The sequence below is a fragment of the Hyaena hyaena genome, unplaced genomic scaffold (genome assembly GCF_003009895.1).
Source record: "Hyaena hyaena isolate Hyena2069 unplaced genomic scaffold, ASM300989v1 scaffold_378, whole genome shotgun sequence".
In the NCBI taxonomy this organism is placed as follows: domain Eukaryota; kingdom Metazoa; phylum Chordata; class Mammalia; order Carnivora; family Hyaenidae; genus Hyaena; species Hyaena hyaena.
In genome coordinates, this window is record NW_024081009.1 from 1,495,405 (window position 1) to 1,521,472 (window position 26,068).

At 36.1% G+C, this 26,068-nt stretch overlaps 1 protein-coding gene across 2 annotated transcripts in view; it reads left to right on the forward strand.

The window, feature by feature from the left end:
• The window catches only part of NSF (N-ethylmaleimide sensitive factor, vesicle fusing ATPase), a 138,899-nt gene that overhangs the window by 74,469 nt on the left and 38,362 nt on the right, over nucleotides 1-26,068 (forward strand). For both annotated transcript variants that reach the window (XM_039250659.1, XM_039250660.1), the window contains exons 10-15: nucleotides 8,306-8,471; nucleotides 9,273-9,347; nucleotides 9,536-9,723; nucleotides 17,612-17,707; nucleotides 19,831-19,987; nucleotides 21,768-21,901. In XM_039250659.1, coding sequence (XP_039106590.1) covers nucleotides 8,306-8,471; nucleotides 9,273-9,347; nucleotides 9,536-9,723; nucleotides 17,612-17,707; nucleotides 19,831-19,987; nucleotides 21,768-21,901 — 816 coding nt within the window. The remainder of the gene's footprint in view (nucleotides 1-8,305; nucleotides 8,472-9,272; nucleotides 9,348-9,535; nucleotides 9,724-17,611; nucleotides 17,708-19,830; nucleotides 19,988-21,767; nucleotides 21,902-26,068) is intronic.

Below are 26,068 nucleotides of genomic sequence, written 5' to 3' on the forward strand. Positions count from 1 at the left end.
AAGAGAGATAGAAAATACCACAAGGAGGTCTAGTGAGTATATTCAAAGTTCCAGCAAGTCAAGAAAAAGAGGATGGCTCAAAAGCAGTATTTGAAGAGAAAATGGCTTAGAACTTTCTAAAACTGATGAACATTAATTCATAGATTTCAGGAGTTATATGAACCGCAAGCAAGAGAAATACTAAAGAAGTTTACTCCTATAGATAATCTTTGTTAAACTGCTAAACACAAAAACAGAAAAATCTTAAAAGCACTTAGAAAAAAAGATTATCTTCAAATAAGCAACAGTTAGTTGGTGGCTGTCTTCTCAACAGAAATGATGGAAACCAGAAATCAGTTGAATGCAAAGTTGAAAGATAATAACTGTTAACTTAGAACTTTATATCCAGTAAATGGATAAATTGTCATGTAGGAATACAATGAAGTATTACACAGTGATGAGAAATAGACTATGGCTATGGACAGTTGTGAATCTTACAAGTAAATGTTGAGCAAAAGAAACCAGACAGGAAAGAATACATACTGTATGATTCCATTTATATAAAGTTCAATGAAAATATAATGTTTAACGATGCATGGTTAGGTGGTAAAGTACAAAGAAAATAAAGAAGTAATTACCATAAAAATCAAATTGGGGTTGCCTATGGGGAAAAATAGGGGAGGGATTTTGGGAGAAGGCTGTGAGGACATGTTCCCAAGATGTTGGCACTGTTCTGTTGGTTGTAATGTGATCTAGATGTTACTTTGTGGCGACTCCTTGAAAAATACATTTATATTTTGTGAACTTTCACTTTTTGCAGTCATATAAAACAATCATATAAAACAACAATGATAATCATCCATATGGGGTTTTTTTAAGGATAGAACTAAAATATGGAACAAAGCATATGGAAAGTAGATTAAATCTACATAAGATCTTTGTATTATTCGGGAAGAGGATAGCACTATTAATTAACATAAATGTGTATATGAAATTTGTGTGTAACTTTCATGCTTTTCCAAAGCGTGAGAAAGAGCTGGGAATGGAATAAAGAAAACTCAAATACTTCAGAAAGCAAGACTCAAAGAAAATTTGAAGATATTGAAAACGTAACTTAAAATTTTTCACTTACATCAGCAGTCATAATGATAAGGTACCTAGAATTGAATCTTTACAGGAAAATTAAAGAAGAAAAGTGTAAACATTTTTGAGAATCTTTAAAAAAAAATTTTTTTAATGTTTTTATTTATTTCTGAGAGAGTGAGAGAAAACGTGAGCAGGGGAGGGTCAGAGAGAGAGGGAGACACAAAATCCGAAACAGGCTCCACAGCACAGAGCCCGACATGGGGCTTGAACCCACAAAATGTGAGATCGTGACCTGAGTTGAAGTCAGACACTTAACCGACTGAGCCACCCACGCGCCCCAAGAATCTTTTTTTAAGAGCTAATAAATGATAAGATAAAACATGTTTACATGTGGGAATACTGACAATATCATAAAAATAACAGGTCTGCCCTGTCATTTAATTTATAAATTCATGCTTTTCCAATCAAGTCTAACAGCAGTTTTTTAATTTGACAACTTTATTTATTTATTTACTTACTTATGGAAGCTCAAGGAGCCATGAAATTTTTGGAAAATTATGAAGGCTTATTTCAGAAGATATCACAATTTACTAAAAAGCTGTAATAATTGAGACAGTTATATGTTATTGTATAAACCGACCAAAGAAACAGAACACAGGAAGAACTTGCTATATGAAGAATAATAATACAAATCAAAGGGGAAAGAATATTCCATGAATCAGGACGAGATCATTGGCTTTCTGTTTAGATAAAGATAAAATACAATCCCTATCTCACATCATACAGAATTGCAGAATGGATTTGCAAAAATTAAACTAAAACTTGCCAGAGAAAATATTTTTGGAAGAAATAGTCCAGAAGCTTTAAGAACTGAGGCTAGAGAAGAATTTCTTTACTAAGATACAACAATCAAATCCAGTAAAGAAAAAAATGTTAACTTGGTTATATTAATATAATATGAAGAAAATTCTGTCTGACACATTACGCTAAATACAGATCTCTCAAGCCGAAGAGGATATTTACAATGCATATAATCCCCAAAGAATTGGCATTTTATATAATAACTTCTCTGTAATAACTCCTGTATAATAAGTACAAAAAAGGCAGACATCACAATTTTTTTAAAAAATGGCAAAGGATATGAACAGGCAATTCTCAGAGAAGGAACCCAACTGAAGATAAGCAAATGAAAAGGTGCTCAGGAAAATGCATAATACAAGAGATAATTTTGTAAACAACCTGGGAGAATTTACAAAAAATAATTGCACCAAAAGTTGGTGAAGTTGTGAAGAAACAGGGCTTCATATACATTATTAGTTGTAGTATGAATTAGAGGAAGATACCAAGTGGGTAATATCTTGAAGATGAAGTTGGCAACATCATGAAGATGCACAACCCTGTGACTCATGAGTTTTCCTACAAAACAGTAACCCAGAGAAACACTCTAGCTTGAGCACAAAATGACTTGTACCAAGAGGTTGATGACTGCACTGTTTGTAATGGGGGTAAAATCTCGATTCTTCCTTGGTAACAAATGGGATATCATATAAACACTAAAATGAATAATAATAGATTTTCATGGATCAACATAAATAATACTCAAACATAACAACATCTAATGTTTTATTGAATATAGCCTTACTAAATCTAATCTAATCTGTCACTTCCTACTTTTACTTATTTTTATTGACAGTAAAAATAAAATGTTAACATTGCCTTCATAACAACCCTTTTAATGCATGGCCGCCAGGTGGTCCACAGTCACAAAAATCATTATTGTTTTGAAACTTGTACACGCCTTTTAGATTGGCCAATCAGATTTTTAATGTCTGTATCACCTGTTTCTTCTCATTCTCTCTCTATAATACCTGCCTTCAGCAACCATCTGTTTGAAACCATATCAAGGAGATTGTGATGCATAGATAAAATAAAAGATGATCAAGAATACTGTCATGTGCCCTTTTAGAAAAATGAGATGATCTAGTTTCTTATCACAAAATATTGCACAATGAAGATCTTTGTTAAATAAGTAACTAGATGAAAACGCCAGGTTTTGTGGGGGGGGGGCGGTCCTTAGAAATATATTATTCACTCATTCTTGAGTTTGAGAAAATATGTGCAAGATAACATCATCTGAGGTAACAGAGTCTGAGATTTTATAATGATGAATTTTACCGTCTTCATTAGAGTCTCAGGTGCCTTTATATCACTCTACATTAATCTTTGGATTCACCTAATAAGTGTGAAATATCTTCCTCTGTCCAGTTTCTTTTCTTTGCTGTTATGGCCAGAGAATTAAAAAAAAAAAATCTGAATTCTCAACAGTGTTCAGTTAAAGCTAAAACCAGGCAACAAAGATGTGTCTCCAGATTTCTTTTATTCCTTCTTGAAAGATGTCGTGTACTTTGGACAACACAGTAGGTAAACTGAAGGGTGATGCCTAGTGGTATTGATTTCCACTATTTCATTATCCCTCTGAGCACTTCCATCATTCTTTCAGTTTCTTATTATTTTCATCTCTTTTAGGATAGTTAGGTATAATTAATGAGTAATGATGATATAATTTCTAGAATGTTGAACTAGCATAATATATCTTAGACTTATAAAAAATCCAGTGGACTCATATGGTAATTGCAAGATAGAATGAATTTTATTCTATATATTCTATTTTTAAAAATATATTTTCCATTTTCTTCTGTGGAAGACTTCCAATAAAAAGTCATGAAATATCAATATTTATAAATATTTGAAACTGTTCAACAAAAAACTTGAAAACTAAAATTGTATCTGAAGCACCCTGATGTTGTACTGAAGATTAAACACTAGGTGCAGGTTAAGTCAAAATATCCTGTAAAGAAGCATTTTATAAACTCTGTTGTGATAGTTTCCACATGGCTATAGATACTTTTGGTGCTGTTTTTAAACTTGCAGACAGTTTAAATATGACACTATTAATGATAAAACTTTAATTGTTAATGAATTGACAAAGGATTTCTAGGTAGATATTAATCTAGCCAGCTTTTTCAGTTATACCTGTTCTCAATTCTTAACATCCAGCAAGGGCTTGGTGTACTCAGCTAATGACCCCATGAAGGGTAGGGGTGTATTACATAATAAAAGCATCACCTCTGTGATTCTGGACAGTCCAGGCCCACGGAGAAGAACACTTGCATATAGGTCAAACTAGTTAAATATAGAACAGCCGCTATCAAAGGCAGTTGCCAGGGGCGCGACAGCATCAGCTCTCTTTCTATGGGGGAGGACTTTGCCGATGGTAAGAACAGACCTAGAGGCCAGTGAACTAAAAAGGATTTAAACTCTTTGGTAAAAGGTTTATTGATGAGTCAGCTATAATCTGTGAACATTAATCTTGACATCTTCCTTACCTGACTCCTTAATTTATTGCAAGAAGAACTTACCTTTATTTGAGTGACACACCTGTAAAAATTGATGTGGTTGTACTGACTAGGTTGGGGAAGGCACTTGATGACAGGCCACAAGATTAGTAAGGTTCTGAAAAGGTCAGAATTAATACTGAATTATCTTTAAGACAGATTGGTCCTGTGGGCCTACAGTGTTCCTATTGTCTCTGGCTTCCCATCCACACAGATGATTTTTGAGGTTGGACTGAGAAGGAAGTCATGATTCCAGTGGCAACATAAGGCACATCAACAGCAAAATTCATACTTTGTAGCAGCTTTTTGTTTCATGCTAAATTGGTAGACAACCTTGAATAAAAATGTCTTATAAAATAGTGTAGGATCTCAGATTTTTATTGACAAACAGGAGTGTCCTTGTTTTGCACTGAATACGGCAAGAATACCCTCCCATCCAGAAGTGTTTGGTAAAGCTGAGGGTATAGTTCCAATTCCTCATTCTCAGTCTTTTCTACAGTTAGAAAGCTAATCGTTTTTGGTGTTGATTTTTTGTTGTTGTTGTTTTTAAGCTACAAGCTGTCATTTATCATCAGACATCTGTTCAGTAAATATGACTATATTGAGAAAATAAGTTACATTTTTTATACTTGAATTTAGTTTTTAAAACATTGGTGGAAAGAGAACAATCTTTAAGTAGTGTTTAGGGGGGGAAAACCTAGTTAAATTTTTGGAAACTTTGATGAACAGAAAACTATCTTGCATAGAATTGCATTAAAGAATGAGAAATATTCCAAGTATGAATAGTGGAGTATAAGTATTATAAGATATTTTATCTGTTTTTTTTAATTATTATGAAGTAAAATTGACCTTCTCTTCTGGCGTTCAGTTTTATGAGTTTTAACATGTGTAGTTTCATGTAATCATCACCAAGATCTAGATCTAGAACATTTATCACCACCACACCCCCTCCCCTCCACCCCACTCAGATTCCCTCATGCCGTCCCTTTATGGTCACTCTCCCTTTGCTAATAACTCTTGGATACTAATAATCTGTTCTCCATTCCTATAAGTTTTGTCCTTTCAAGAATGTCATATAAGTGAGATCATAGTATGTAACCTTTTGAGACTGGCTTCTTTCACTTGGCATATTGCCTTTGAGATACATCCAAGCTATTGCATGTATCAAGCATCTCTTTTTATTATTGAGTAATATTCCATTGTATGGGTGTACTATAGTTTGTTTATCCGTTCACCCACTTAAGAGCATTTGGGTTTCCAGTCTGGGGCAATTATGAGGAGAGCTGCTGTATATCAAGGAGTGGAATTTCTGTATCATAAGAGTGTGTTATCTATTTGTGATTTTTAAAAACACTTTACAAATAAGTTTATTTATTTATTTTGAGGGGGAGAGGGGCAGAAAGAGAGGGAGAGAATCCTAAGCACGCTCTGCGTTGTCAGTGCAAAGTACAATGCTGGGCTCAAACCCACAAACCGTGAGATGATGACCCGAGCTGAAATCCAGAGTTGGATGCTCAACCAACTGAGCCACCCAGGTGCCCCTGGAGGACATTTCTAATTAGATATCCTGTTGACACTTTAATATTATCATGGTAGAAACTTAAAAAAAAATTCTTTTGCATCTTTCCATTCTGCATCTTTCTTATCCTAATTACAAGGTATTTCTTATCTTTGTTGTCACTTCCCCCTTCCACATGCAGGCAATAATCAAATCTAGGACTTCATTTTTTTATTTTATTTTTATTGTTATTTTTCTTAGAGATAGAGGGTGCATGTGATCGAGGGGCAGAAGAGAGAGAGATTGAGAGAGAGAGAATCCCATGAGGGACAGAGAGAAAAAGAGGGACAGAGTAGGACTTTGCTTTTTTAGTCATCATCACTTCCATGACCAAAATTCACTTACAGATTCCATTTACCTCATTTATGTACCATTGTTTCTCACTGACCTATCTGCAGTCTTCTTATTATTAAGTAAAATTGACCTTTCTCTTCTACAGTTTGTCTGCATATTTATAGTTGTATTTATAACTATGTGAAAGGGCCGAAGATAATATCTGGACAGAAAAAAAGGGTTACAAACTACTTACATGGCACCAAATTAATAACATGAGCTATTTCCAGCTAGTTGAATTTTGGATGATTACTTTTTTACATATTTTTCCACATTTTCTGTAATCATGTATTTTGCAAATAGAAACAAAAATAATAATTTTAAATAGTTTTTAAAAAATTATAAATGTTTATTCATTTTTGAGAGAGAGACAGAGACAGAGCATGAGCAAGGGAGGGGCAGAAAGAGAGGCAGACACAGAATGTGAAGCAGGCTCTGGCTCTGATCATGACCTGAGCCAAAGTCGGATGCTCAACTGACTGAGCCACCCAGGTGCCCTAAATAGTTTTCAAAGAATAGTTATGTTAAAGAGAATAAAAGATGCAGTGAGTTCCCAATTTTTTAATTAAAATAAATTTAAAATATAAAAGTAAATCTGCAGAATGTTAACAGCATTTATCTTTAGGTATTATATGGCATATATCATAGGTGTGATAGCACATAGTTTATTTTTAATTTATTTCCATTTGTTTTACAACTTCTGCTCAGTTAATATCTAATGTTTTTTATAATGAAGTAAAAAAAAGCATTAAAAACATTATACCCTTATTAGAAGTTTCATGAATAGGGGCGCCTGGGTGGCTTAGTCGGTTAAGCGTCCGACTTTCGCTTAGGTCATGATCTCGTGGTTCGTGGGTTCGAGCCCCGCGTCAGGCTCTGTGCTGACTGCCAGCTCAGAGCCTGGAGCCTGTTTCAAATTCTGTATCTCCCTCTCTCTCTGACCCTCCCCTGCTCACGCTGTCTCTCTCTCCTAGAAATAAATAAAACATTTAAAAAAAATTTTTTTAAATAGTTCCGTGAATACCAACCATATCTAATCCTGAATTGAATTGTACCCATCATTTATATTAACCATATGTAATGGTTTTCACATGTTCTTTTAATCTCTGATGGGTTTGTTGTTGTTGTTGTTGTTGTTAAAAAAGAAAAGAAAATGTATAGAATATACTTCCTTCTTTGGTTCCTAATAGGAGACTTAAGTACTTGACTACAAATTGTTAGAAAGTCCATGTTAACTTAACCTAATGAATTATTAGCATTTGAAAGTATTTGCATCTATTAAAGGTTCACAGTACATAAAACTATTTTCTTATAATGATGACTCTGTACTCAACAAACTCAGAATGCAGAAGAAACCGCACCCCCTTGACTATTCCTTCTATAAACTCTGTCTCTGTTCTCACTTTACTGTTAGGAAGAAGTAATCTGTTTTCATGTGACATAACAGAATGTGAATCATGCTCACTTCTTTCCTTCGTTTACCCCCTTTCCAGTTGGCCTCTGAGTGGAGTTAACTGTTCAGCCATATAATGACAAACAAACATTAAACCTGCTGCAACTGGGACAGTTCTGTCACCAAAACTCAGGGAAAATGGGAGAGAGTTACTACCCTTCACTGACTTAAGACATGTATTTGATAATTATGAATTCTTCCTTCAAATAGAAATGTGTGTCATTGATCAGGTTGTTATTTGGTGGACTATTCACATTCATTAGTAAATAAGGTGTATTTTTGTTTTATGGCTGTTAAATATGAGGTTCTGGAGTGCCTTTTCAGTTTGCAGAATTCTGAGAATGCCTTTGAGAGGGCAGCAGCCTTGATTATACTTGCTGTATTTATTAGTCAAAATGTAGTAAAATCAATCCGTGAAAGCTTTGTTTCAATTTTTTAAAATTAGTTTGTTTAATAGTATATTCAAGTTATGAGCTTTAATAAAATTTCTTCCCTTTGTAGCTCGGTGCTAACAGTGGTTTGCATATAATCATCTTTGATGAAATCGATGCCATCTGCAAGCAGAGAGGGAGCATGGCCGGTAGCACCGGTGTTCACGACACTGTCGTCAACCAGCTGCTGTCCAAAATTGATGGGGTAGAGCAACTGAACAACATCTTAGTCATCGGTATGTTTGCTTTAAAAAAAACAAAAGTTCTATGATTTCAAAAACATGAGACTTACAGGTTCTGAATTAAGATCTGAGTAGGTTGTAGTTACATTGTATTGGCCATGTTTCCAAATTAGAATCAAGTGATATTGGAGAATTTGACTGTTTTAATGTCTAGCCTTAGTAGGACAAATAAAAGATGGGTTTTAATGACTCATGGGTGTATGCTCATAGCTCAGAGATGAAAAAGATAGCACAATGTAACGCAGCGGTTTTCAAATTGCATCCTATAGGCCTCCAGGGACCCAGGGGTGCCTCAGGGTCCGTGAGCAAGCTTCCGATCATGCATCTCAGTTGTGACTGCTTCTTTTAACTGTTTCATTTACTGAGATTCTTCTTAAGATGACTTTTAAAACTAAACAAGACTTCTGCTACTTAGGAAGGTTGAAAACCATTGGCCTACAGAAAAGGAGAGGGACTTTGAGGTTAGACCAACCACATTCACATACATTGCCCTTCTCTCACTTTGATAGGCTACTTATCCTCTCTGTACCGTACATTCTCTTTTTAAATATTTGAAGTTTTCATTATATTTATATTTCATTGGCAGTGTAGTGAAATACTGAAGCAGAGTCTTCAGGTATTATTCGTTAAAACAGATCAAGAACAAATAATATTTTTATTTGAAAGTAATTGGCTTTCTATTTGATATTTATAGAATGTCTTAGCTTGTTAGAGAAATTACTAGTCTTACCTATACGAAGGGACATTTTATCTTATTTTTCAACTTTGTTGTTTTGTTTTAAAATTTGTGCTCAGGAATGACCAACAGACCAGATCTGATAGATGAGGCTCTCCTTCGACCTGGAAGACTGGAAGTTAAAATGGAGATAGGTAAGTAGGTCTGTCACCAATTGGGAGAAAGGTGTGTATTTAGAGTTCATTAGTAAGAGCAAAGTTATACAACTTCACGTTAGTTAGAAAAGTTGTATATCACGAGGAGCACATGTTTACCTGCTTAAGTACCTATCAGAAAAACATTGGGATTATAATAATTCCTATTTTATTTTCAATTTTATTAGGCTTACCAGATGAGAAGGGTCGACTACAGATCCTTCACATCCACACAGCGAGGATGAGAGGGCATCAGTTACTCTCTGCTGATGTAGACATTAAAGAACTGGCTGTAGAGACCAAGAATTTCAGCGGGGCTGAACTGGAGGGCCTGGTGCGGGCAGCACAGTCCACTGCTATGAACCGGCACATAAAGGTCAGTAAAATCAACGGGGGGCTCAGTCGGTCGAGCATCCGGCTCTTGATTTTGACTCAGATCATGATCTCACAGGTTCATGGGATTGAGCCCTGCTTCGGGCTCTGCGCTGACAGCCTGCTTGGAATTCTGATTCTCCTTCTCTCTCTGCCCCTCTCCCACTCCCACGTGCTCTCTCTCTCTTTCTCCAAATAAATAAATAAAACATTAAAAAAAAAAAAGGTCAGTAAAATCAATAAGAAATCAGGAGCCTGCAGCTCTATAAGTACTATGTCAGTGTTCTTTCTTTTTTCTTTCAAACATGCCAAGGGCTATGGTAATGCTGACTTTTGATAGAGAAGAGACATGGTAAAAATAGGAATAGTCAGGTGCCAGATCTTCAGAGTGGCAGGAAGAAATAGAATTGTGGCATCTGCCCCATGGTAACCGCTGACACATTTGCCTTCGATTGACGCCATCTGATACAGACACGTGAAGATGAAGATTTTGAAGGATTTTATTTTTAAATCTTTGTGCTATGTTAAGTTGTAGCACGTCATAGGAAACGGGTTCTCTACAACGCTGGAATTGTGGGGGCTGCTTCATTCAGCACATGCACCGAACACCTGCCATTAAGCTAGAGACACAGCATCGGATGTTTATCATCTGATAAACCATGACCTCTCCTCTCAAGTTCAGAGTCAAGCAGATGGACCTGTCTGCAAATTAGTACGTTATTGATATTATGATAGAAATACATACGAGGATACTTTTATGCTGATAAAGTGCTTTTGAATCTTTATCATTCCCTCTCCTCTTCAGGGATGGAAGGATGCCTCCCAGGTTTACGTCTCACGTCTTAAAAGTTTCTTTCTCTCACTTTCAGATTTATACTAAATACCTCTACCTGGATGTTTTATCAGGTCTCAAATTTAATATTCCAAAACCTGATACACTGTCTTTTTTTTTTTTTTTAACTACTTTTCTTGTTCATATTTTCTTGTTCATCCCAGTTTCCCAGGCTTTAAACTTCAGGATTATCTTTAACTCCTGTCACTCCACTGTGTCCTACGCCAAGTCATTTGCCAGATGTCACTTTTGTCTTGGGGTGTCTTTCAGTTTCTACTCACTTTTTGTTGGATTCGTCTTCCTGTTTCATATTATTCTACCCTACAGAAGCTTTCAGCACAAAGTACAGACTTCTCAGCCCGATCTTTAAAGTCCTCTAGATCTGACCCCTGACACTGGCCTTTCCAAATGTGTTCCCAGTTATGCTCCTTACTTCAGCCAAACTGAAGTACTCATTCGTCATCAGACATTAATTTATTTTTTTTACTTTTTTGCTTTTGCAGAAGTCTTTGCCATGTATGTTTACTTACCTTTTTAATACCTAGTTCACATACCACCACTTTCTTCAAACCTCTTCTGATTTTTCTCCTTCAAGACGTATGTATTGTCTTCCTTCTTGAAGTAGTAACATATTGCTTTACGGTACCTTCAATTGTCTTTGGTTCACTGTAGATTTATTCAGCACCTCTGCCAGCTGCTGTGTGTCTTAAGGCTACACTTAAAAGATGTAAACCGCCTGCCCCCGAGCAGCTCACAGTTTAATCCCCCCATTCAGGAACAGAAAGTACAGGAGAGTTAAGGAAGTGAAAGCATGTCAGAGCTGGTCAATATGTGGGGTAAGAGGATGCTTCACAGCGGAATTTCCGGGTGGATGTGTCTCTTAGTGGTGTAGGACATTTTAGATAGAGGGCAAAGGGACAGAGACACAAAATAGCATGGTGTGTTAGGGTAATTCAGTATCGCTTCAGCATAAAAGGTAGCGGAGGGGAGGTAGAGAGAGACGTGAGGAACAAGTCAGGAGACTAAAGCAGGGAGTGGAGCACAAAGAGCCTTTTATACTGTGCTAAGAAGTATGGACTTTTTTCCTGTGAGTAGTGCTAAGCCATTGAAGAGTTTTAAGAATAGCAGTGACTTAGTGTTAAAACAGAAGCTCGCTCTGACAGCTGTGTCGAGTGGAGTATTGAGGAGAGTGGAGTTGGCAACATCCTATCACTCGTTCCAACCTGAGGATCAGCAGCCTATGGCCTGTAGGCCATATCCAGTTAACCACCAGGTGTTATATATAGTGTTTTCTGGGAACACACCCATGTATTTATGAGTTATCTGTGGCTGCCTTCATGCTACATTGGTAGAGCTGAGTATCTGCAGTAAGGACTGCATCTCCTACAAAGCCCAATATAGTTACTGTCTCATTTTCTACAGAAAAAGTCTGTTGACCCCTGTTCTAGACTTTAAGTCCATATCTTATTCATGTCTGAATCTCCCCCAGTACCCCAAATAGGTCTAAATACTGAGAACAGAGCAGGTGTTTGGTAAATACTTACTCAAACCAGTAAACTCATGTATGTATTCTGAATTAAGCTCTACCCAGAAGTCATAATTTCCCTACATATAAGTGACTTTGTTCTAGCTCAAGAATGCCAAAGGTCAGGATAGTGTGGAAATACAGTTTTGGGTCCTTATAGAATGAATCCATCTATCCATCCATCCATCCATCCATCCATTCCTTCATCCTTTCTCCTTGCCATAAGAGATGTCTAAGTTAGAAGTGATGGGGACTTCAGGAAAAACTGTGTGAATGATGTGAAAATTGTTCCCCACTGTACTGATCTTTCATCTCAGACCACATCAGTGCATCTTGGTATAATCCACAGTGACTGGTGTATTATTCAAGTTTTCATATGCACTGGCCACCAGATTATTTTCTTAGTCACTTGTCATTTTTACCACAATAGTCCCAATCCAAAATGTCACTCTAAGCCATTGTCTCACTAAGAAACACACTTTCTTCAAGCATGTCGTTGATTTATCTACACATGAGGCAATGAGGAATGTTGGAAAGATCACAGATTTTATAGTCAGCAGGTGTGGCTGTACATTACAGTTCTTATACGTTTTTATTTCTGTCGAGGGGAAATAACTACTTACCTCATCAGGTTTCTGTGAAAATTAAATCAGATACTATATGTGGAAGTGCCTTACAAACTAGATAAATATTAATTATTTCCAGTTTTGTTTTTATTGGCTGATTTGAGAGCATACGATATATATCCTTTCCAGTGTCTGAGTTTCTGAATTTGTTGACTATTTGCAGTTACAATTTTTTCCACTGTCAGTGTTAATTACCGCTGTATAGAGTATGTTAGCCTTCAGATTTGCAAGTAAGAAGTAGTGCAAATAGTTGATTTTCTTTCCTTCACTTTCCCCATGTGGTTACTTTTAAACTTAAGGTAATACATATTGACTTGTGATCAATGTCTTTTGTACCGAATAGCTTTTAATTTTGTACACTGTCTACGCTATATCTAATTCAAGGGACTATTTAGGCACTTCAGAGAAGAGATTTATAGGACACTAACCCTCAGCCCCAGAAAGAAAAAATGCAAACATCTATTTCCTTTTCTACATTTAAAAAAATCTGTCATCAAAACACTGTTTTCGCAACAAGATTCCTCAACTGAACAAAAGGCATTCAGTTGGAATATTTCCATCGCTGTAGATGTTTATAGCTTTGCTAGTAGTGACGGACGAATAAGTATTTAATTTGAAGCTTATGATCTAAAGTCAATATAGAACTTTAAAACATCCACAGCATTCAACTATTTGTTCTAATGCCCTGTCTCTGTATTATAAAAAGCCAGTATTGGTTATATTTTGCTTCCTTTTCAAAAGATTTAGACTTAAATAAACTCAGGTGGACTCAACTAAATGAGTCTTCCCTGTTAGACTGTTGTTGTTGTTTTTTTCAAGTTTTCTGAAACAAGTGGAAAATCCAGTCATAAACACCTGACGTTCATGTCATTTGTACTTGAACCCATGTTTATGGTCAACTGAAATTCATATGACGTTTGGTTGTTTTTCTCTTGAAAGGAATTTCTGCTTCAGGTAGAAAAGATTCATAACTCAGATTTCTTCTGCTCTAGTCGGTTGTAAGGAAGTAAATGGACGACACACACGCACACAAGACACCAGACACTTTACACCTGAATCAAAGCTCTGATTTATGCTTGCAGAATTTCAGTGACATTATTTCTTATTTTCTGTAGAATTTTGATTGATTAAGGTCATTCTACCCTTAATTTCAGAGGAATGATAAGAACTTTGAAAGGTCAGATTTAAAAGGTTATGAAATTTAAGGTTGACCACTTGGTATTTGCTCGTGTTGAAATACAAGCTTATTAGTTTCTGCAGGCATAAGTTGAAAGATGTTGCCTCATCTATATTGATCCACTGTTATAAATAAAATGTAGAAAAAAATTACAGTAATTCAGACAAATGAGAAAAGGTTTTCTGAATGAGTAAAAATTCAGAAGTGTAGTATATTTTAAAATTAGATTTTACTAATATTGATAAAATAGTAAAAGTTAGCTAAGAGAAGTCCTTAGAGAACTTATTTTAATGAATAGGTAGGAATAATTTAGAATATTGGTTGTTTACAGTTAGGTAACTTCTGAACTTCCTGGAGTGCCTAAAAACAATTTGTTCTAAAATAACTCTCCCCTAGCCGTCTAATTCACTTTTAATTCATTGAGTGAGTCCTTTCTTAATAGTAAAAAGACAAGTTTCACACAGTTTCAGTCCTGAAATCTGCCATGCTTTTTTGGCAAATGTGGAAATATAAGATTTTCCCTTCATATTGTTATATGTTTCTATCATTTGAATTTAGTTTCCTCCAGCAGAGGAAATGAAAACATAAAACATCATCATAAAAACTCAGGGCTATATAGAGTGGGGACATTCGGAACAGCCTGGTGGCTTCACTGGGGTTTTAATGTGATTGTCAGAGCTCCTTCACTTTCACCTGAGAGTTTACACCTTGTCAAATCCTTTAAGATGTGTCAAAAAGTTTTAATCAGAGTTTAAAGCCTTTATGTAAGACTATCTAGGAAGGAAATCTTATATCCCTTAGTTAAATTAATCCTATCCTCAATTTAAGAAAACGTACAGGCTTGTATAAGGATAAAATGAGATGAGTATGATGAAATGAGAAAGTATATGCAAACATGCTTTATAATCTATAAAGCACTATAGAGATTTCTATATTATGAACTGAGCATTATAATTTTTTCATAGAGGTGCTGTTTCTCATCATACCATTTCCTTTCTTTAACATAGAAATGTCAAATAAAGGGGCATCTGGGTAGCGGCTCAGTCGGTTAAGAATCCAACTTCAGCTCAGGTCATGATATCATGGTTTGTGAGTTCGAGCCCTGTGTCGGGCTCCACACTAACAGTGTAGAGCCTACTTGAGATTCCTTCTCTCTCTCCTCGCTCTCTGCCCCTTCCCCACTTGTGTTTTCTCCCCCCTCTCAAATAAATAAACTTTAAAAAATCAAATAAATGTGATTAATATTTATCAAGTGCCTAATATGTGCCAATGAAAACCCTATTAATAATTTAAATGCTAATAGTTCTCTGTTTTTAGGTAGATCTCGTATTATATCTATTTAAATTTTATTTGTTACTTTCTTTTTAAAAATAAAAAGGGCCTTGGTGGCTCAGTTAGTTAAAGCATCTTACTTCGGCTCAGGCCATGATCTCACAGTTCATAGTTTCGAGTCCCACATCGAGCTCCTTGCTGACAGCATGGGGCCTGCCTGGGATTTTCTCTCTCTCCCTCTCTCTACCCCTCCTCCACTCACACTTTCTCTGCAAATAAATACAAACAAACAAGTAAATAGAATTCATGTATGAATACAATTTTTGCAGAATACAGTTTTTTGCAGAAGATTATAGGATGCCAGATTATATAGGGAAAAGTGAAAAAGGCTGTCTCCAATACCCCTTGTTTTTCCCTCTCCAGAGGTAGCCAGCATTGGGATGTATCTTTATAGTCTTTTCTTTACATTTATAGTCATATGTACATGTGCTTTAAAAAAAAAAACATTAATGAAATTATACTATATTTTATATAGTATAATTTATATTTTTTACTTGACAATATATATTGAATAACTTTCCATCAATATGGGTAAGTATTCATTATTTTGGACACATGCACAGTATTCTAGAATATTATAACATAACTTAAAAAGTAAGATCCATGGGGCGCCTCGGTGGCTCAGTTGGTTAAGCGTCCGACTTCGGCTCAGGTCATGATCTCATGGTTCACGGGTTCGAGCCCTGCATTGGGCTCTGTGCTGACAGCTCAGAGCCTGGAGCCTGCTTCAGATTCTGTGTCTCCCTCTCTCTGCCCCTCCCCTGCTCACGCTGTCTCTGTCTCTCTCAGAAATAAAGCATTAAAAAATTTTTATAAAAAGTAAGATTTATGAGGTCAGGAACCCGGGTTTACATTATTATGTCATTAGTGTCCAAAACAGTGCATAACTCTTGTGAAAATGCTTGCCTGTGTCTCTAAATACACGTGAGAATCATTTTCTAGAGGAGATGGCCGGATGTATGTTCTCTTCTCATTTCTAGTGTTGCTGGTGAGAGACATGCCGGTTTTACTCTGGTTTCTTCGCAGGTGACCTGGTTTTGTCTCTGAAAAGGTTTCTAGGACTTCCTCTCGACCTATGGCTTTCTGATGGTTTATAGCAGTGTGTCTAGACAGATGGGGGATTTTTTCGTTCATCCCAGTTAGCTCTCATTGAATCTTTTAAACTGCAAAGACCTCCTTTTTTCAGTTGCAGAAAACGTTTTTTCTTCTGTCTTTTATTGTTTTTTCTGTATCATCCTTTCTCTTCTCTCCTTCTGAGATTCCTCTCAGATCAGTGTTAAATTTTTGGATATAACGTCCATGCTTTCTAACCTTTCTCTTTCACTTTCTGTCATTTCATGGGATTTGGGGCAGGAAGGGAGATAAAAAAATGTATTCTGTTTGCTGTCTTGATCCCATAAGGCTGATGTTTTACAAAATGTTCATCATTTCATTTGTCTCAACAATCTGTTCCTAAAGGAACATTACTTATGTTTTGTAATAATCAACGGAAGGTTAATATTGCTTAATAATTCTTTCATTTTATAGTCAGATTTTTTTGAAGATACCTTTTTTAAAAAACATAGTGCCACTTACAAATTAGACTTACTTGCCCTGTGCTATTGGGAGTGAGCCCAGTCACATTAAAAAAAATGCGTTGGTATCTCAATCACTCATCAGGTCCAGGCAGCTCCAAGTGCTGATAAAGGCCTTGATGCTTCTCCAGATGTCTCTTCTAAGTGCTAGCTCCAGGTGCAGCAAGCAGAATATTTGGAGCAGGCACGTGGATTCTCAACCACAAAGTATGAGTACAAATCAAAGTTGTAGGACCTTGGTCTTCTAGAATAATGGTTCACAAACCTAGCTGAGCATCAGAATCACCTGTGGCACTTTAAAAAATATAAATGCACGGACCCTCTATTGAACCTGTCAAATCAAAATCCTGAAGGGAGTGAGGCTGGGTTTCTGTATATCTTTAAAGGCTCTAGAGGTTATTCTATATGTAGCCAAGGAGGAGAACCACTGTTCTTGGAAACCCTTTGTGTGTATTTTCTTCTCCTTGTGCCTTATTTTGAAGGGAAAAATAAAAGCTATCCAGCATTCTTTGGTACAAATGTGTCCTAGTTTACTTAACTGGTACCCTCTTAGTGGACACTTAATTTGCTTCGAATCTTCTGCTGTTACAAATTACTCTAGCAGATATCCTGATATGTGTAACTTTGCCTACATTTGTGGATATATTCATGGGATAAATCCCTAGAAGGGGAGTTGTTCAGGCAAAGGTTATATCTGTTTGTGAATTTGAGAGAGATGTCTTTTGTCTGTGAAAAGATGCTTTTAAGTCCCCAGGTATTACATTCTTAGACTAAAAATAGTGTTAAATCTTGGAAGTCCTTAAATTTTGTTTTCCTTTCTGATTAGGCCAGCACTAAAGTGGAGGTGGACATGGAGAAAGCAGAGAGCCTGCAAGTGACAAGAGGAGATTTTCTTGCATCTTTGGAGAATGATATCAAACCAGTGAGTTTGAATATTGAGTGATGGATAAGCTAAAAAAAAATAATCAAAATCGCCATTTTACCTAGTATTCTGTAAGATTATATGATATGTACTTTTAAAAATCAGGAAATCTCAGGATTGGAAGTGTCCGTAGGAGAAATATTTGCACATTAATGCTGAAAGCTGGGTAATTCGTACTTATACTGAAATTATTTCTCATGGTAGGGAGATCACCATCTCAGAACACTTGGTATTGTCAGACTTAATATTTGCCATTCAGTTGGATGTAAAATGAGATATCGTTTTGGCCTTGATTTGCATTTCCCTGATTGCTTATGAATTTAAGTATCTCTCCATATGTTTATTGGCTGTATGAGTGTCTTCTGTGAAATGCTATTCACATCTTTTGCCTATTTTTCTGTTGTATTATTTATTCTTTATTTGGTCTAAGTTCTTTATATATTCTTAATAATTATGTGTTGAAAATATGTCCTTTAAAGACAAAAATCAATTTGTTTTAGCCCTGCCTACTTTTTTAAGACTATTGTGACTTTTAAATATAAAATAATTACTTTCCAAAATTACTGAGCACTGGAAATGTTTTAATCTTTTGCTGTTATTGCTTGTAAAGTTATCAAAAATATTCGAGCCCAGCCTAACTGATCTATTCCAAGATTTTTTTCATGACAAATAATTTGGCTACCCGGAAGGGGAAGCTAAGATAACTTACTTAGTTAAGTAATTAATAACTTTCTTTTATTTATTCCAAGGGTCCGGGGGATAAAACAAAATAAAATGACAGAATAAGGAAGGAAGACTCATATATATGGTTAGCCTGGAGGGTCACTGTTTCCTGCTTCAAGTATCTTAAAGCTGCTGCTGTGAAGCTTGCAGTGTATACTTGGAATAATTAAAGACAAAAAGCCAGCCAGTCTATATATTTCCTTCAATAGCCATTCAGCCAGTGCTTACTAGTCTCCTACGTTATAACTTTTTACAGGGCCATCACATTTCCCATATCCAAAACAGAGAAGGATAACTTTCTTCTGTATGCAGGAATCAAAGGACTAGTGCATTCAAGGACAAAAGGGTGGTCTGCAAAATTATTTGGTGGCAAAGTAACAGAGTAATGAGACTGCTGTATATTGTTGAGACAGTATTACAGAGAATGACTTTCTGGGAGGTGCAGGTTCTAAAGAACTGTTAAAATCATTCCGTCTGTTGGCTAATGAAAAATTGACTTTTTGAGTGCTGTGATAAATTTTTAAAATTTGAAGTTCTCAAGGTACGTGACCTCTGGATTACGTTGAATTATGTTTTCCTACTCATCTCTTCACTTGTTAACCTTTTAAAAACACAATTCAATTAAGTCACTAAGTGCTAAAGTTACTGACTACCCTTGGCAGCTGATTTGATGGGAGTTTCAGTTTGAACCTAGAAGTTGAAAATGAAGAAGGATGTGATTTAAGCTCTAATATGTAGCACACAAACACACAAAATTATTATATATCACACAAAATTATTATATATAGTAATTGTTTTTATTTCCTTTTTCTAGTTCTTTACTCTTTCATTATAGTTGCTTGTTTCTACATTCAAAATCTTATATCTACACACATAAACTTATATTAGTGCCATTTAACTTCTGTCCCCTACCACCAAGCTGATGTAGACAAGATCTCAGTACCACTGCGTTTCCCATTTTAATCCGTAACACTTACAGTCAGTGTTAGGATAGTATCTTCGTCTACTGAGCCACCTGTTTCTAAGTTTTAAGTCCATAATCTCTTTCTCTCTTTGTTCTTAACAAAAGTGTACTCCTTACAGAAACAAGCACATTGGAATGTACCCTTTTTCAGGGATTACAAGTGGTCGGGTTCTTATAGAATTTGACCCTAGAATCTATGTTTTATTCCATTAAGTCACCCGAAGCAGCTTCTGCCCCTCCCACCATTGGGTAAAAGTTTAAATGAGAAATTATAAAATAATGGTTTTTTGTTTGTTTTTATTTGCTTTTTAATCAATGTGGGATATTGCTCAGTACTTTAAATATGTAGGAACTATTACTCATCTTTTATATTTTTAGGTATTTTAGTTTTTATACTAATACTCAAAATGCTTTAAATTATACTTTTCCTCTATAGGCATTTGGCACAAACCAAGAGGATTATGCAAGTTACATTATGAATGGTATTATCAAATGGGGCGATCCAGTTACTCGAGTTCTAGAAGATGGGGAGCTGCTGGTTCAGCAGACTAAAAATAGTGATCGTACACCACTGGTTAGCGTCCTTTTGGAAGGTGAGAAAGAATGGGGAGATGGCATTAAAAGCTAAAAGAAAACAGCGTTTTACAAAGTTATTTATTTAGCACATTCCAAAAAAATGAATTACTTTCAGTTCTAAACCTATTCATGATCTAAAATAGTAATCCAGTTTATGTGCCAGTATTGTGCACAAATTAAAATGTTGGGGGGGTATGTTACTAATGAATGATAGCAACTAGTTTTCTTGTAGGATTGCATTGAAACTTCTGTTACTTAATAGACTGTGATACCACGTACTAATTGACTTAATTAAATAAATATACGCTAAGTATTATGTTATGTAATAGACTATATGATACCACATAGTACTCAATTCAATTCAATATCAGATATGATCACCAAGTTTCCAGTATACATGACCTGGTCAGTGGTGCTGTGTACTAAGATTGGGAACACTAGTAGAGAAGCAGATTTCAAGAAGAAAGATTTTGAGTTCGGTTTTGGACATGTTGTGTTTGAGGTTCCTACAGGAGAATTGAATTGGAAATGTTGAGGAGCCCATTGGATATTTGGGCTCGGAAGAGAGTTCTGACTGGCGATTATATTTATGAGTTGTCTGTATATAGACTGTTGTTGAGTCCATGGCGGCCGGGTGAGGTTACTTACAGAAAAGGCGTAGGTTGAGAAGAAAAGGGGGCTGAGAACTGATCTCTGAGGTTTGTCAACATTTAAGAACCAATAAAGCAGAAAGAGTTGACAAAGACTGAGCAAGAGAAACCAGAGGGGTAAGAGGGAGAGAAAGAGAAGGTGCTACCACAGAAGCCAGGAAAAGTATTTTAAAAAAGAGAAGAGTTCTCCATTGTATCAAACATTCCTAAGAGGCCAACAGACACAGTGTCTGTTGGATTTGGTGACATAGAGGTCATTGATGACCCAGATGGGAGACTGTTCCATGTAATAGGAATGGAAGCTATAGGGTGTGTTTGGGAACAGAGGGGAAATGAAAAGTGGTGGCCAGTGTAGATAATTACTTAGAGAAGTTTCATTTTGAAGGGAGAAGCAGCACTAGTGTTGAGCGCTCTGAAGTCCAGAAGGTGTTTTTGCTTTGTTTATGAAACTGTTAGGTAGACTAGGGCGCACTTAAATACTGCTGGGAGGACGGTAGGGAAGATGAAGAGATGGAACATATGGGGAAGAGGATATAATCAGTAACGTCAGGTTCATGGGAAGGAATAATAGTTGGTTTACGGATGGAAAAGGGACACATCTTCCATTTCACAGAAGGGAAGGAGAAGATGTCTAAATGCAGTTATATTTATAGATTTGGCTGCCTATATGAGAAGGCCTAAACCTTTAAAATTTTAGCTTTTTAAGTCACATTTGCTTCTAATAAGGCAGTTTTCCCCTGTCCCCAATATTATCTCCTAAGAAGATCGTATTTTTTTGTTAGACAAGTGATTTGGTAGAACTAATAACGTGAGTACAGATAATGCATTTGAAGGCATTCTCCTTTTATTTTTTTATAAGAAACAAAACCCTTGCATATTACATATTTAGCCAGAAGTTTGAAAGATTAAGACTATGAGAAAGAAAGAAGGAATGTATTTCATCATACCTTTGAGAAATGCTAATCAGTTCATTAAGTTTAGTTGCTAATAAATAAGAGAAAACATGTCTGCTATGAAATTGTGTCAGGAAATGTTAATGAGGAACTAGTTGAGACCTCGGTACACTGTGGATAAAAGTTTAAACTTGTTTTATTCCCCTTTGCTTGGGTTGGCTTTTTTCCCCTGACTTGCTCATATCTTTGCGCAGGCCCTCCTCACAGTGGGAAGACTGCTTTGGCCGCAAAGATTGCAGAGGAATCCAACTTCCCCTTCATCAAGATCTGCTCTCCTGATAAGATGATTGGCTTTTCTGAGACAGCCAAGTGTCAGGCCATGAAGAAGGTATCCAGATTTTTACTTTCATTTGAATCTCCTATCTCTCAGATACATGTGTGTACACATGTCCGTATCTATCTATCTTTGTACCTATGTATATGTAAAAGCCATAGCAGCTATGTTCTTCTCAAGTGGAACTACATTATCAGCGGAATTTGGGGGGGAAACAGGAACTGTCTAGGTAGATTTAACTTTGTAATGCATTTTTATTAGCATTCCTTTACCTTCTAAATTATGTTTTGTTTAATACATATTACTATTAATTTTCATCTCTTAAGTTTGTTATCGACTTGATTGAAAGAAAGATCAAATTAAAAGTATTTGAGTAGAGTGGAGCGAATTCATTTAGGATTTTTTTTTTAATCAGTGTACAAACTCAAACTTTTGGGGATCAGTTAGGTTGACTGTGTAGTTTGGGAAAGAACAGAGGTATGTCATTTGAAAGACATTCTCAAATCCCCTACAAACGGATGGTGATAGAGAGGTAGTAATCAGAATCTGCTTGGCAGCTGATGCAGGCCTCATCCTTTTTCTCTCCAAGTGCCATTTGTCTCTTTCTTAACATGGCTTCTTAGAACCATCAGTGAAAGTAAGAGCAACTTAGACTAGAGTCCCAGAGTTGAAAGGACTCTAAGACCATCTGGTCCCTCTCCCATTCGAGCAAGTGCCATAGAAGGCCCATAGGATAGCAAGTGGCTGCTCTTTAAAAAAAAAACAACAACAACAAAAATCAATGATAAAACTTAATGGCTGTTTCATGGCACCTGGAGCCAGTGTTCCCATCGATATTCTGGTTTGATATACTCCTAGACAGTGAAGAAATTCTTTTTTATATCTAGTCGAAGTATTTCTTTTACTTAAATCCATTTTTCATGCTTGAACTTTTATAGCTATGAACTGACTATAAGTTAAAGAAATGTGGGAAAATCAGAATCCGAGAAAAGAGCCTTAAGCATTGGAGTGCTGCCTGGTTAAAGACAGCTCAGCAGTTCTTTAACCTTGTTCCTAGGCCCCCGCTTTATAAAGATACAGGTTACGGTGACTTTAGGGTTGTTTTTTTTTTAAGGAAAGAGACTGAAGAGGAAAATATATTTTATTTTTTATTTTTTTAATATTTTTATTTCTAGGAGAGAGAGAGAGAGACAGCGTGAGCAGGGGAGAGTCAGAGAGAGGGAGTCACAGACTGAAACAGGCTCCAGGCTCTGAGCTGGCAGTCAACACAGAGCCTGACGCGGGGCTCGAACCCACGAACCGCGAGATCATGACCTAAGTGAAAGTCGGACGCTTAACCGACTAAGCCACCCAGGTGCCCCGAGGAAAATATATTTTAAAATATATATAAATTGAGAAGCCAGCTTCTTGTTTGTGCAAGTGGCAGAAGATTGTAAGGTGCTTGAAATGGGTGGAGGAGGCAGAGCTTGGACCAAGGTTCTTGTCCTACATACTGTAACATCAAGATAATATTCTGTTTTTTTTTTTTTTTTTATTAATTTATTTTCAAGTTAGTTCATACAAAATAGTCTTGGCTTCAGGAGTAGAACCCAGTGATTTATCTTTTATATAGAACACCCATTGCTCATCCTGAAAAGTGCTCTCCTTAATGCCTGTCACCTATTTGACCCACCCATGATCAATATTTTTTATAAAGGTCTTTGAAACTGAGTGTGAAAGAGAGGGAAATGTTGCCAAACACAAAGAGAACCTAAATTTTGTAGTTGATTCTGTGTCAGAGATGAGACCGGTAGTATCTGTCCTTCAAGGGAAAATCTAGACAGAATCACTAGAACCAGTAACTTCCCTAATGTAGATAGCGGTTGCTTTTCTTTGTTTTTTATTTTTTTTCCTTCTCAGGGGAACCCTTAAAAAACTTCCTCTGGTGAAATTTTAAATAATAGTCCTTGGAATCTGTGGCCATTGAATGTACCACTTAATTGAACAGCTAATTCTGTTTGTATTTCCCTAACTCCATCTATTCCTTATACTTGTTCAAAAGTAGTAGTCTTCCGTGCAGATGGTAAATTACTCCATTGCTTTTCACCAGCTGCCAGTTTCTACCTCAGATGTACTCTGAGATGTGGGTGGATGGTCCTAGTTTTTCTATAAAGTTTTAAAAAAGCACTTTAGGCTCCTACAGATCAAAGCTCCTTTGTAAGTGTGAGATATTATCATTTTTATTATTTTAATCTCTTGCAAATTGACTTGAGGGGGATAGGTAATATGTGCTGGGTTTAGAGGCTTAAATGGTTAAATTAATGGCTTAATAACTTATGATTTAATCTTTAAATTGTTAAAGCCTTTCAAGGTAGAGTTTTAGATGAGTGGAAGGCTAAGGAATATAAAAATAAGTGTCTACACAAGCTTATTCAAAATTGTTTCGATTCATGATTCACTGTCTGGATCATCCATGCACCTTTAAAGTTAGAAAAATTATTTCCATGTCATCAGTATTATAAATTCATATTAGACTTTTCGGGTTTTCTTGACAAAAAAAAAAAAAGAAGAAGAAAAAAAGTCCTTCCGTGTAACTAAAGTACAGAACAAAGAATGAAGCATAGGAGTCTTAGAAATATATTAGAAATATTGCAAAATCCTACCCTGCAAATAGTTTTCACATTGTTGCCTAATGATAGGTTGACAAAAGCCCGAGGGCTCAAACCAGTCTAAAGGTGCTAAGTCTTCCAGGCTCCTTTTGAAAATGAAATATAAATGCCATTCCTCAGTGCTTCTGGTCTACCGCCCACTGCTGTTCTCTTCCCTCCATTTTTAGTGTAAGGATGGGAAGAAGATGTTTTCTTTTCAGAGCACAAATAATTTATAATTTTTAATTGATTGTGGAGAGGACGTTTCTTTCCTTTTAAGTGCTGCCCCCTCCCCAAAGACGGAGCTTTTTCTGATCACAAAAATAATTTAGAAAATACAGAAAAGAACACAGAAGAAAATAAAAAACAATCACATTTTTCCTTCAGTTTTCTTCTGTACTTAGACACACACACATGTGCATTGTTTATTGGGGATCACATTAGACATAGTGGTTGTTTTGTTTTTAAGTTTATTTTATTATTGGAGAGAAAGAGAACACAAGCAGGGGAGGGGCAGAGAGAGAATCTCAAACAAGCTCCACGCTAATAGCACAGAGCCCAGTGTGGAGCTCAATCCCATGAACCCTAAAATCATGACCTGAGACAAAACCAAGAGTCAGACACTCTGACTGAGCCACCAGATGCCCCTGGACATACTTTTTTAACCTGCTTTTTTCATTTAATATATTATCAGGCTTTTTCTGTATCATTAAAATGTATCTCAGCATTATGTTAATAGCTGTATAATGTTCATTTATTTGTTTTTAATGTTTTTATTTATTTTTGAGAGAATGTGAGTGGGGAAGGGACAGAGAGGGGGACAGAGGATCTGAAACAGGCTCTGTGCTGACAACATTAAGCCCGATAAGGGGCTCAGACTCAGGAATCACAAGATCATGACCTGAGCTAAAGTCAGACGTTCAAGTGACTGAGCCACCCAGGTGCCCCTGTATAATATTCATTTAAACATTCCCCTTTTGCTGAACATTTAGTTTGTCTCCAGGTTTTTTCACAATTAAAAATAATATTCTGTACAACCACCAAACCAGAGAAATCACCATCCCCTGTTTTCTTATTAGATTTTTCTTCGAGTAGCATCATATTCTGTTGGCTGAGAACTTGGGCTTAGGTTTCAAATAGCATCAAATAGAATTAGATTAGATTAGATTCAAATCCCAGCTCCACCACGCTTACTAGGTCTTATAGTCACTTAACTTATAAGCCTCTGTTTTCTCATCTATGAACTGAAGATAATATTCAGAATTAAGTGAGATGATAATCTATATAAAGTATCATGCAGTGCTTTGGGATATACTATGTGCTCAGTAAAGTGCAGTGGTTATTTTTACTTATCATTATTACTGTATATACATTTCTGGTTATTTTCTAAGGATCCATTCTCAGAATTGGGATTGCTAAGTTTAGAACATTGATATTTTGGAGATTTTTGATAAATATGAGTATCAAAACTCTTAGGTAAAACTACTGCTGATTTATAAAGTCTGATTCTTCAAAAAGTTGTACCATTTTACATTGTCAGCCCCATCATGTGAATGTCAGTTTCCTTGGACTCTTACCTACACTTGATATTAAA